The following is a 13,915-nucleotide window of genomic DNA, read 5'->3' on the forward strand; positions in this document are numbered from 1 at the left end:
AAGGTCCCCCCTGAGCCTCCTTTTCTCCAGGATGAGTCCCCCCCCAGCTCCCTCAGCCCCTCCTGCTGCTCCAGCCCCTTCCCAGCTCGTCACACCCATCCTGAACATCCTTAATGCTACAGAAGAACAGTCAGGACTAAGAAAAAGCTGAACATGGTTAATAAAACCTCTCCAAAGCCTGTCCCGAGGACCATTAACCATCACTTTAAAATCCTCTCAGTTTTGCAGGTCATGAACTCTCCTTGTCTCTGAACCAGAAGAGCATTTAAGGTGCAAGTCACACTGTTTGCACCAACTGATGTGCAGAATGAAGAGGGAACCTTGGCAATTTCTTGCCCAAATTCTGCCACATGCTGCAATAAACACACTGGGATACACAGAGCTAACTTATAAAGTAGTTTCAGGGTTCAGGTAAGTATTAAAAATAGTTGCTGACAAATGCAAGGGTTATAAACACCACAACCATGAAGTCAAATTATTGCCTTCTCCTGTCACAAACACCTCAAAAACCCACCAACACTTTAAAAATAAAGCCCCCAAACATCAAAAAAAACCAAATCAAGTCCAACCTGATGACATGTGAAGAAAGGAAGTCCAGAGATGAAACCTGGTTTGTTCCCTGTCCCAGCACCAGAAAGCATCCACAGAGCAAACTGGGAAAGCCACGGCCCAGGAGGGGGAATTCACCTCAGGGGGGATCATTCCCACCATCCCCAGGGTGGTTTTCCCAGTGAACCCCCCAAATAAGTGTTGCTGCAGCAGTGACTGGACCTGCCCACAACTCACCTGGGCCAGAACTCCCCACCCAAAGGAACATCAAAGCCTCAAACATCAGGATTTTGAGGACTGACGGGGTCTCTGCCAACACAAACAGAACCAGCTGGTGACAAAGAGGCTTCTTGAACCTCTTTTCAAATCACTGAAATGGGAATCTGCTGAGCAAACACCTAATAAACTAATTAAACAACCCATTAATTAACAGCTAACTAATGAAAACACCGGAGTCCCGCTCCCTCCTGGAAATCACAAATCCAAGCCAAGTTTGCAGGTAGGAAAGTGCCTTATTTTTCATCCCAAATCCAAAGCTTCCTCTCCAAAAACGTTTTTTATCCACTCCCTGAAACCAACAACGGCAAAGCTTCCCTTTTTCTTTTACAGCACATCAGCAAGAGAACCCAAGAATAATTTGATTAATGCACTTTCTCAGCAGGTGAAAATCTTGAGTGTAGATCCTTCTCATGGTCTTGGCCAACATCCCATCTCCAAAAGAGCATCTTAATTCCCAGTCCACAGGTGATTTAGCACCACCTCTCCTCGCTGGACCATCACTGGACAAAGGAAGAAGTCACAATTCCCACGTTTTCCAAGTTTAAATGTGTCCTTCTGGGGGACAGGGATGAGAGGGGTCAGGAAGTGGAAGGTTCCTGTTTGCACTCCTCTTACAGAACCCTGCTGAGGTTTTACTTTGGGCAAACAAAACCTGGCTGAAGGTTTTCCCTCCCCAAAGGCAACGATCCAAGCACTTCCCACCACAGGCTCCAGCTGCTTCCTACCAGGGGGAAAACGGGATCAGTCCCAGAGCTGGCCCAGTTTCCTTGGAAAACTTGGGCACAGGGACTGACTGGTAGATCCCAACAAGGCAGACACAGAAGGGCAATCCCAGGAGGATAAACTGGAAATACTTAAGGACACTCCACAGTCACGGAAGAATGGGCCTGTCCCACTCAAGAACTGGTTAAAGAGCAGCTGAACTGGGGAGTTAAAGGAAGAAAACGCCCCAAATAGTCATAATTTTGCACAATATCCAAGCAAGGGCCTCTCCTGGAGGTGGGTTCTCCCACATTTTGTGCCCTGCCAGCACCCCGAGCTCCAGGCCACGGAACTTCATCCCAGCCCATCCCGCTCCCACCTTCCCACATGAGTTGGCCCAAAGATTTCTGTATTTTGGATCCTTAAGTTCTCCTCACAGTTCTCAAGAATCCCCTTTGGGTTTGCCCTCCCTTTGCTTCCAGAGGCCTTGGAATCTCAGGGGAAAGCCAGGAAGTCTCTTTACCCCCAGGGATGGAAGAACACTCCGAACCAGCTCCACAAATCTCTGTTCTGTTGGTTTGTTGGTCGTTTGTTTGTGGTGTTTTTTTTTTCTTTTTTTGTCTCTATTTTTATTGAAACTTTGTACAGAAGTTTGAAACATTTCCATACAATACTTTTGGACAGGACAAAAAATGCCATGGTAAAGGAATGTAAACTGCAAGAAACACAGTCTGAAGTATCCAAATACTCTCTAATAAGAGTTTTTAGTTTGAAGACTAATGCAGGAGGCAAAATAATATGCATACAGGATACAAAGAACAGTATACACAGGGCCAGCAATGCTAACTAGGAGAATTTTGCATCAGATTTACTTCAAAGATTGATAGCAATATGAGAATTCTATACACTAGACCAAAATTAATTTATCATACATCGTTTCTATGACAAAAAGCTTGTCATTAAGGACAGTAGCAACTTACAATATAATTAAGCTGTATTAATCTCATTAACACTTCTAAATCTATGTTCCTACTACAGTAATTTTTTTGTTTTTCAGTATATTTCTCTTATAAGATCTTAACAGACCTTTAAATAACACTTTACCAAAAGAGACCTGGCTCCATTATAGTGATCTTATCTACATGCCCATTTGGCTTATTTCAAATAAAACAAGGGCCAAGGAAAAAAGGCAGGTTTCAAATGCTATATGATATCATTTGGTTTTGGTCTGAAATGTATTTTTAGTCGAAGAGTTTAAAAAAAAAAACAAAACCCAAATAACAAAAAACCCAGAGAGAGAGAAAAAAAAAAAAAGGCAGTTCATTAACTGGTATTTTATATAAAAATCCAACAGCAACAAAACTACTTCACAGATCCCTAAAAAAAAACCCAAAACATTCTATCAGAGATACAAGGTAAAGCAGCATCACTTTGACACTGTGCTTGGAAAAGAAGAAGATGAATGAAGAGACTGCTCGAGTGAGATTAGAAAATTTCGCTTTCTTCTTGAAGAAGACTACTAACATTTTTGCACAGCAACTATTTTTATAACCACCTCATTTTAAAAGCGTGGACTCAGAGACACAGAGAATTTGTCGCACCACCAGCGGTTTTGCCCCGAGTGTGTCTGACTTTTACACAGTGAAAAACTGAGAATGCCAAGTGTGTCACCAGATGTCACCAGACCGTGAGTTCGAGATCAGAACGGAAGTGAAGCCTTTAAACCAACACCAGGAACAGAAACCGAAGTGTTTCGGAACCAAAACAAACCACTTTGCCAAAAAAACAAAAACAACAAAAAACACCCCAAGAAAAAAACCCCAACCCGAAAAACAACCAAGAGTTCAGAGATCTCACAGTGAAATCAGAAATCCTAATTATATATGTTTACATTCTAGGACTACTCTTTACCTCAGGCCAATTAAAGCACATTAAACCATTGAATTATATACAAACATTTTCTCTTTTTTTTTTTTTTTTTTTAAAAAAAAAATTAAAACATTGCACAGAAATCTGCTTCTTTTAACATCACATGACAAGGTTAGTTTTCTTTTCAAAACAATTACATTTAAGGGCACAGAACATACAGAATATACCAAATGAACAGATGAGTAATTTTGCTTTGCTGTACATGCTAAATCCAAAGATTTCCTCAAAAAAAGCTGGAGCTTCCCGACTCCAGCTTCTTCCATGTATCCTGTTCTCTGAAAGGGACCATCTCCCAACACCTCCTCTATCTTAGGATTTAAAAAAATAGATATATAAAAAAAATAAAGCTGTTTTAAAGTCGAAAGCATCTTCTAAGACCCTCGGATGGCTCCGCCCTGTCCACTGTAACCCCAGGAAATGGCTTCATTTCCCTCCTGGGTTACAGGGCTCGTGACTCGCATCAGAAGTCTCATGTTGGCCCTTCTGGGATCAGGGAAACACAGAAGAGAAGTAAAAATACACAGTACAATATATACTGAAGGCCATTTTTTTATTTCTTACAATCTCCCACCGTTTCCTTCGAGGAAAAGCTACCAGGAAAAATCAACAAAAAAAAAAAAAAACAACAACAACAACAAAAAAAACAACAACCCCACCCCTAAACTTTGGCAGAGAAAAGTATCAAATCAGCCATTTAAAAAAACTTAAATAAGAACAGCCTCCCAAAATTTGCTATTAAGCTCTCAAGAAGCCCTTTCTTTTTTTTTTTTTTTAGTTTTTTTTTTTTTAAATAAAAGGCTTCGACCATTTCTGGGAGAAAATTCAAATATCTTAACAGAAAAAAAAAAAATAAGTTAAGGGAAATACCAAGAGAAAAAGAAAAAAAAAAAAAAAGCTGTCATTCCAAAAATCAGTTTTTCCAGCCTGTCATTCTCAGCTCAAGGCAATAAATAAACCACGATAAAAGCAAATGTCCTCCTGGATCTCCTCCTGCACCACCAACCGGTCCCACCAAGGAGGAGGAGGAGGCCACAAAATTTATGGAACTGATTGTCCATTCTGAGAAACGCTTTGGAATTTTACCAGCCCCCAAAAAAACGGTGTTTCAACCAAAATTCCTCAACGCCTTCCATGACTAGCAAAGGCATGTTTACGCTATAAAGAAATCCTCAAGCAACTTCTCCCAAGGTCCATAACACAGGGTGAGGTACCAAAAGGCAGCTTGCTTGAAGCCTTATAAATATATCTATTTTTTTATAACAAAGGCCTTTTAGTAAGTGGTTATCTGCAGCAAAGAACACCAGCAAGTTCTATGACCTCTATGCCACGAAAATAGAAATAAAACCACATTTTTAAATGTGAAAAAAAAAAAAAAAACCCGGAGAAATAATTTGCTTAAAAGCTTCTTCACAATAACAGGTCCAAAGATGGGGGGGGATGCAGAGTATTAATTTATTAAGTAATAAATAGGCTGCCTGCCAATTATCACTGTGATTAATGTGGCAACTCGTTGGTTTGGGAAGTGGGAATATTGGAACTGGGAGATGGAGCATCTCAGGCTCCACATCTGGGAGGGACTTGACTCCCTTCCACCCTCCAAGGGTGATTCCTCCATGGATTGTAGTTACAGTGACCAGGACACCTGGGAATTAACAACCCCTTGGGGTGTCCTCTTTAAATTATTTGGGGAAGGCAAAGAGGAGTTCAAACGAACAGGGAAAAGCCACTGGAAGCAAAGCCCCTCCTCGGGTGGCCGGAAAAGCCGCGCCTTCAACTTCCCAACCTTTTTAAGGCACCCTGGGAAAAAAAAAGCAAGCACAGGTGAGGCGATGGCAGCCAAGCCAAAGGGTCCCTGAGCAAACCTGGCTTAACAGGTTGTGGCAAAGCATTTGTTAATACTGAGAGCAAAGAGGAGCGGCCTGGAAAAGCCAAGCACCGGCCGCTCCTAAAAACACGCGCCAAGTTCCTAAGGGACAGTGCCTGGCACATGAGGCTGTTTCCCTGTGCCAAAGGAGGCATTTTTTTAGCCAGATCCCAGCCTTTTCAAGAAGAGGTTGTTGGACTGAGATGATCTTTGCCCTCCACGAGTTGTTGCTTTTCCATCCCCGCTACGAGATCGAACGTTGCCCAACGTTCTATCCTCTGGACAAAAAAAAAATCCAGGTGCTTTGTACATCTCCTCATCCTTCCCAGCTCAGCCCACTACTGAAGTGATTTGAGATGCCATTAATTCACGCACCCTTTTTAATTTTGGCCATTAAAAAGGATTCGAAACCATTTTCTGAACGAAACCAGCCACATAAAATGGTAAGAAGATGTGTCCTGTCACATTGGTACCGACACCACGACCGGGTGTGATGACTCTTTCTACACAGGTTGCAACAACATTCCAACTCCTCCACCTCAGAGCAGTCGACTTCCCAGCAGCAACAACGAAAGCAAGTGGAGGAAAGTGGGGCATCTCAGCCTCTGTTTGGAGTTTCGGAATGAATGAGATTCGATCGATACAAAAACGCCACCAAAACTAACAGGAAAAAAACCACCCACAAAAATGGAAGTGGAACCACTTCACCTGCAAACAGATCTGTGATCTGCTAAATGTGGACGGGTTACGGCACCACTGTGCTGGAAAGGACACCTCCTCCAGCACTCAAAGGCAGGATTGACCCCGATTTCATCTCTACAAACGGATTTCTCAGGAATTGGTTCTCGTTTCCGTGCCAAGGAAATGTCGCTGGACCCTGGAACTGATTTAGTTGAACACTCAGATGGTCCCTCAGACCATTTCTGGCCCAGCCAGTTTGTTCTCTCCCAAGCCCTGAACGAGCTCGGGAGCAAAGACAACTGGAGGAATTATTTCCATGGAAAGCCTGGATATGACCACTCTGTCCTGGAGTTGGGAGGGGGTTTAATACTGGAAGGGCAGCCACACACTGTCAGCTCTGCACCCAAAAACAGGGATGTGGATTGAGCTCTGCCGCCTTTAGGTCTGCTGAGCTCCTCGTGCTGCACACCTGGGAATTCCTCATCCCTGCCTCAGGATTTATCCTTCAACAGGAAAGATCCTCAGCAGCTGGAGACCTACTAATTGTCTGGGAGAAATGAACTTTTCTGGAAGAATCACGAGGACAGACCTGGATTCCTGACACAGATCATGGTGGCACACGTTCCTTATCTCCTGACATGGAATCCCTGGGGAGCTGTTTGCAGGAGGGAGCTTTAGGCTGGAAGAATTAGGAGGAATTTCTTCCCAGAAAAGGCCACTAGACATTGGACTGGGCTGGCCAGGGAGGTGGAATCACCATCCCTGGAGGTGTTGAAGGAAAGGCTGGATGTGGCACTCGGTGATCTGGTCGGGCTGGGTCACGGGTTGGACTCAAGCTCCAAGGTCTTTTCCAACCTCAATCATTCTGGGATTCCTCACAAAAAAATAAAAAAAGGAGGCTTGACAGGGTGAAAGGGGAAATGGGAGAAGACATGAGGCAAGAGGACTCTGGAAAATAAGGAGCACTTTCACCTCTCCCCCCCACTCCCCCTTCCTTTTTTCTCCCCTCGCAGACTCCACCTGCAGCAGCAGCAGGGCTGGGGACAGACTCCTTCCAGACATCCACAGCACAGGAAAACGGGCCTTTTCCAGCATGGAAAACAAACTGACAACACACAAAGCCTCACATTTCTCTTCTTCCCAAGTGGCAGAATGTACAAACAGATTTTTTTCCCTATAAAGAGCCTAATGCTATGTCCTGAAGGTGCAGAGACTGAAGAGGCTGAAATTATCTTCTTGGCCTTATGGCCATAAACTAAATCACCAGTTTCACCTCAACATGAGGAAAACCATCTTTCCCTGGAGGGTGGCAGAGCACAGGAACAGCTGCCCAGGGAGGGAGCGGAGTTTCTCCCTCTGGAGACATTCCAAACCCACCTGGACACGTTCCCGTGTCACCTGCCTTGGCAGGGGGATGGACTGGACGATCTCCAGAGATCCCTTCCCACCCTGCTGAATACAAAACCCAAATAAAGATTATTTCTTTTTCCTTCTGCTCCAGTGACAGTTTGTCATGTCCAGGCTTTTTTTTTTTTTCATTTTGGTTCATTGTTTCTTTTTTTCCCCTCTTTTTTTTTTTTTCCCTTCAAATACAGCGATTTTTCAGTACTGGAATTTACAGTGGATTTAAAAAAAAAAAAAAATCAAAAGTCAAAACTTCTCTTACAAAGAAAAAAATAAAAACAGAAAGCTACTAACAACTATCATGTTTTAAGTGCTATAAAATGAAACAAAATAACTCCCTGTTGTTGCTATAAGAGAAATTGAATTAAAAAAGTAAAATAAAAACAACTGAAAGCAGTGAGCAAAATTAAGAAGTGCTAAGTTGGCCAAGGGAATACAGTTATTTTACAGGATGTGCATCGCAGCTCTACATTTAAAAACCTTTTGACACAGCTTTGATCGTTTAGATTTTCCACACTGGTAAATGATTACTCGTTATCTTAATGCTGACTGAGCTGGAACTGCCTGACTTCAAACACAGCCACCTGCCTGCCTTTGGTATATTTATACACATAAAAACAAAAGGTTAGTACTGCAAATGGAACAAGAAAAAAACAAAAAAAAACACAAAAGGGAAAAAAGAAAAAAAGCCACCACAGGACAGGTTCTGCTTTGAGCAGAGAGAGGACAACACGTCTCAAATGGTCTGGAAATAGGCTAAAGCTGAGTTGATCTTACAATTATAGCGTAAACAATGCCTGGGTTGTGGTTATGTTGTTTGAAATTAAAAAAAAAAAAAAAAAAAAACAAACAGGAAAAAGAAAACCAATCTCCAGAGACCTGTATCAACTTCTGTATGTTCAGCCATACCCTTAAAAGTTCACTATTCACTCACAAAGAGAAGTAGACAAACATGAATATTCCAAGCGAACACACACAGACCAGTCCAGTATTTAGTAATAGTTTAACTTTTGGAGTCTCTTCCAGCATTTGTAAACAAACAGTCTCTTCCTCGACCTCCCGAACAGCTCTCTTGGTCATGGTTTTACTTTTAAAGCCACAGAACCAATCTATGAATTTCAAATGTCTCTCTGGGTCCTCAGTCTCCTCCTCGTGCTTCTTCTCGCCCATCAGAGCCGCCTGGCCGTTGGAGTAACAATCCACCGGCGTCTCGACTTCGGAGTGGCTCACCGAGATCACCGGGTTGCTGTCGTCTCTGCAGGTCACCAGGAGGTTGATGTCCTCCGGCTTGAGGTTTTTCAGGTTCTCCTCGGATTTGCCGTTGGGAATGATGTGGTTGGCGTTCTCGTTGCACTTGAGGATGCTCTTCTCCTGCGCCTTGTAGAGCTCCCCCTTGGCCGCCGTCTCCTTGACGCTCCTGTTCTTCACGGCCCAGAAGGTGGTGGTCCGGACCTGCTCCTTCGTGGGCGGAGGGGTCAGGAGACTGACCACGAAGGTCACGATCCCGGTGATCCAGAACAGAGCTGTGGCCACATACATGTAATGGATGTTTTTGATGAAGCCCGGCCTCGTGTCCGGCTGGTCGCACTCCGGAGCGCGGTAAATAAACGCCAGTATCAACCGGACGGCGCCGAGCACGAACCCGGCCATGCCGCCGTAGAAGGCCCCCTGCTCGTTGCAGCGCTTCCAAAAGATCCCCATGAGGAACAGGGCGGCCACCGGCGGGGTCAGGTAGTCCGCGACCTCCTGGATGTACAGGTACATCTGCCCGCCTTGCATCTCCACGATGATGGGCACCCAGGCGATGCTGATCACCACCATGAACGCCACGAAGACCCTCCCGACGATCATGAGCTCCCGGGACGTCGCGCTCTTCCGGATGAGCTTGTAGACGTCGAGCGTGAAGATGGTGCTGGCGCTGTTGAAGATGGAGTCCAGGTCGCTCATGAGCGCGGCGATCATCACGGCCATCATGAGGCCCCGCAGCCCCACCGGCACCAGCTTCATCACCAGCCGCGGGTAGGCGATGTTGGAGCAGCCGGCCCTGCTCCCGCAGACCTGGAAGCAGTGCTCGGGATTGATACAGGCGATGTCATCCGCGAACAGGATCCGGGAGATCATGCCCGGGACGACGATGATGAACATGGGCAGCAGCTTTAGGAAACCCGCCATCAGGGTGGAGCCTTTGGCATGAGCGATGTTTTTCGCGGCTAAGACTCTCTGGACTATGACTTGGTCGGCACACCAGTACCAGACGGAAGCCGGGGTCTGTCCCAGTAGGAATCCGGGCCAGGGAATGTCTTCGTCCGTCGGCTCGCGCAACATTTTAAGAGCGTCAGGCTTGGGGTCGACGTTGCAGGAGTTGGTGTTGGAAATGTTGTAGGTTAACAGGATGGACGTGATGTTCGGCGCCGCCAACATGTACCTCCTCTTAACTTCTTCAAACCCACCGACCTCCGTGATGCTTATGATCATGAGCGTGAGGGCACCGATAATCATAAGCAGGGCCTGAAGGGTGTCTGTGTAGATGACGGCCACCAGCCCTCCGGTCACAGTCAAGAGCGCCGTCATTCCGATAAGCAGGATAACCGACAGATAGAGGTTCCAACCTAGCGACTCTTGGATAAAAAGCGCCCCCGAATACAAGTCAACCGAGAGTTTGGTGAAGATATAAAGAATTAGAGACAACGCTGCAAAATAGATTTGAATCCTATGCCCTCCGAAACGCTTGGACAAGTATTCGGGCATGGTGTACACTCCCGACCGGATGTAGACGGGGACGAAGACCCATCCCAAAAGCTGCAAAAGCATTAAGGCGTTGAACTCCCACGCGCCCACGGCAAATCCGCTCGCCGCTCCGGATCCTGCGAGCCCAATGAAATGTTCACTTCCAATATTGCTCACAAACAAAGAGGCACCGATCGCTACCCAGGTCATAGAACGCCCTGCCAAAAAGTAGCCGCTCACGGTGCTCCGATTGTACTTCCACATGGCAAAGAAACCTATGCACATGACCAGCACGAAGTACAGGGCCACAATGGCAATGTCTGCCGTCTCCAGGGCGGCCCTCATGTTTGTAACCGGCTGGCGTCCACTTCTCGCCCCCCAGCCAACGTCTCTTAAGCACCACGTGAGCCAGTTAACAAAGAGCAACACCGCGGCTCAAATTCTTTGTCCCTTGGTTTGCTGTCCTGATGCTGGTGGCAGTGGTACATTTACTTTCTCCGCTTCTCAACTGGGAATTTGGAACTTAGCACGCACTTTTAATCCACATTCCACAAGAGCATCAGCCTTAACTCAGTTGATGTAGGAGAAATTCTTAGTTGCAGCTAAGTTTAGTGAGGCCTACTGTACCAACCCTGCAAGGCAGCAAAGACAAAAGACAAAGATTGAATTAGAGAGGAATTTCATGAAGTAATGAGAAAAAATTTGAAGTGTAGTAAAACAATGACCGAACACCACAGATTTTTCCCCCTTTATAATTCCTGCTGTATTTATGCAATTCCATAACAGACATCATTCAATACTGGCAGAACCAAGCAGCAAAGCCTTTCGCAGGGCAGCTTCGGGGGTTACGAGTACCTTCGGAGACGCAGCAATTCGGGAGGGTTGAAGGGCCCAGATTCCCCAGAGCGAGGCAAGGAACACAAATACATTTTATTTCGTGTTACTTCAGTGTCTCACAAGTCTAATTGTCAAGCCACTTTCAAGTCTTCCTCTTTCAAGCAATCTTAGGAAAATGAAATGAAAATAAACCCAACAAATAACAACCTCTACGGAGCCAGTCATTCCCTGTATGGCTCTAGCACTGCATCCCACAAATCCTGACAAGATCCTGGCACCACATGGATGCAGTGGCTGCTAGAGCTAAAAAAAAAAAACAAAAACAAAAACCAACCAAATAAAAAATCAAAGTGAAGTCACAAACTGTCAAAAAAACAACAGAAATTTAAAATCAGTTGGAGAATCGAGGTTATTCCACAGGTTTGAGGTGAGTTTTGGGGTACACATAATCACAGGGTTACATTTCACTTGGAAACTTCTTCCTACATATCCCACGGGATCCAAGGGAAGAGAAAGTCCTGTTCAAGCAAGTGGCAGAAGCGAAACTCTGCCTGACGTCCCACTTCAGGTAGTTCTGTTGGAACTGTGACTTTGGATTTTTTGGGAGCACCCCAGGCACAGGAGGGAACACTGGATGGATTCTGGCAGCACTTGGATGCTCCCAGCATCCATTTGCATCCAGCCACGGAAAGGTTCACCACCATCCCAGGGAGAAGATATGGAGACAAAGCATCCCCTTGTCTCCCGAATCCCACCTGACATTATCCCACCTGACATTATCCCAAAGAACGTCAGGGAACAAAATTCCTTGTTTCAAAACAAATAATAAAGATTTGCTGGCAGAGCTGGAAGAGTTGGGACAGGAAGAGGCACTGAAGGACACCAAAGGCTCCGACCTCTGTCCTGGACATGGGATGCTCCCCTCTCCTGTTTATCCCTTGGGAGGTATCACGGAATCATGGAATGGTTTGGGTTGGAAGGGATCTTAAAGCCCATCCAGTTGCAACCCAATACCTTCCACTAGCCCAGGTTGCTCCAACCTGGCCTTGGACACTTCCAGGGGTCCAGGGGCAGCCACGGCTTCTCTGGGCAACCTGGGCCAGGGCCTCATTTCCCAACCCAAACCTTTTGGATGGGTTTGGGGGGTGCTGGACGTGGGATCCTTCCATTTCCTATACCAGGCAGAGGAACGGAAAGGGAGACCAAAGCAAAGATCAGGCTTAGCCTGAAGATCAGAACAACAAACCTTGAATAGTCAAGATTATTCCAGAGAACAAGGAACAGGGTCTGAGCCCAGTCCTCTTTCCCACCCATTGGTAATTACAATGTACACACAAAAAAACCTCCAAATCCCTGGATATTATTCCTGACCACAAGATCTACCAGTGTCACAGGTCTCCAGGTGTTCCCCCTTCCACTCCACTGGCAGGATTGCTCTGGCACTGGGCTGAATGTCCCTATTAATTAATGATTAATACAAACAGCCAGATAACAGATTCTAATATCTGGCTGGTTTCTTGTTTAGCATCCCTGTAACATATTCCTTGTGTTTAAAGAGTAAATAAAACCACTGCAAATTCCAAGAGAGTTAAGGTTGAAAACAAACCCTTTGCCCCTTTGTGTTGAAGGAATCGATGGTGCTGATGGAAAAATGGGCATTTCTCATATATTTTAAAAGTAGATTCCAGAAAACCACAATTTCAACCTCAAGGAGAGATTCACAATCGTGTTCTTTGTATGATCTGGCTGGTTTTCAAGAGGAGTCCAGAATCAAAAAATATATATAATAACAAAATATATGCTTTCAAAATATATACTTCAAAAAATATTTAATAAAATATTCAATGAAAATATATCATATATTATAAAATCTATAACAATATATTAAAAATATATAATAAAATATATACTAAAATAGATAAAGTATGTTTGATATATTGTAATATAATAATTTTGATATATTGTAATAATATTTTAATATAATAAAATATATACTAAACCAGATCATAACATATTTAATAAAAATACATAATAAGAATATATAATGAAAGTATAGATAATAAAAATATAATAAGGGTCCCCACCACAAACCCACAGGAATAGGGATATTCCTGGAGTTACAGCCAATAATGAGAGAACATGGAGACGTGGCACAAAAAGGACTGGTCACAGCAGTGAGCTCGATTTATCATTTCTCATAAGCCTCAAGCCACAGATGTATTTTAAATTCTTCCATAGAAGAATTCCCAGTTATCCCCCCCACAAATCCAGTAGTAGTTAAATGCTCTATTAGCTTAATCCAACCCAAAATTATAAACACTCCACGTCAGATGACGCAACCAGACACGAGCCTGAGGGCCTATTCTTGGCTTTAAGCACTTGAAGAGTGTTGTGTCTTCTACTATATTCAGCTAAATTCTCAACTACCTTATGTTTAGACCAAAACTATAAATATTTAAGGAAAGGGGAAGAAGAGATTTTACTCAGACACCATAAAAACTACTACAGAGAAAACGGGAAGAACAGCAAGATAAAGAAATAGTAATAACTGGTGTTTTCCCTCTTCTCTTGTCCTGCTTCATTACTGAGAAATGTTCGACTTGAGTTTGAGTTCACCTCCCACCACCTTCCCCGGAGGTTCAGCACTGACCTTCCAAAAGCACCTTGCACAGGGATATTGAAGAAATCACAAATATAATTGTTAAAACTTGTTTTACTTGATACAAGATGTGCTGCCCCATCCCTGGAGTGTCCAAGGCCAGGTTGGACGGGGCTTGGAGCAACTTGGGCTGGTGGAATGTGTCCCTGCCCATGGCAGGGGTGGAATGGGATGATCTTCAAGGCCCTTCCCAACCCAAACCATCCTGGAATTGTGAGACTCCAAGTGTGTGTCGGTATGAGGATGCTGCTGCCCTCCAATAAATTGTGACATCCCTCAATTAA

At 44.5% G+C, this 13,915-nt stretch overlaps 2 protein-coding genes across 3 annotated transcripts in view; both read right to left on the reverse strand.

Annotated features, from left to right (window-relative positions):
* MRPS6 (mitochondrial ribosomal protein S6) overlaps window positions 1-13,915 on the reverse strand; it is a 47,780-nt gene that overhangs the window by 23,124 nt on the left and 10,741 nt on the right. The gene's annotated exons all lie outside the window — the stretch shown is intronic.
* The window catches only part of SLC5A3 (solute carrier family 5 member 3), a 17,963-nt gene continuing 11,607 nt past the window's right edge, over window positions 7,560-13,915 (reverse strand). The window contains exon 2 of one of the 2 annotated variants that reach the window (XM_017833105.1): window positions 7,560-10,767. In XM_017833105.1, the coding sequence (XP_017688594.1) occupies window positions 8,339-10,480 (2,142 nt within the window). In that variant the 5' untranslated portion in view covers window positions 10,481-10,767 and the 3' untranslated portion in view covers window positions 7,560-8,338. The remainder of the gene's footprint in view (window positions 10,768-13,915) is intronic. The other variant, XM_017833104.1, reaches the window with a different exon arrangement.

The sequence above is a fragment of the Lepidothrix coronata genome, unplaced genomic scaffold, assembly GCF_001604755.1.
Source record: "Lepidothrix coronata isolate B3197 unplaced genomic scaffold, Lepidothrix_coronata-1.0 Scaffold211, whole genome shotgun sequence".
In the NCBI taxonomy this organism is placed as follows: Eukaryota; Metazoa; Chordata; class Aves; order Passeriformes; family Pipridae; genus Lepidothrix; species Lepidothrix coronata.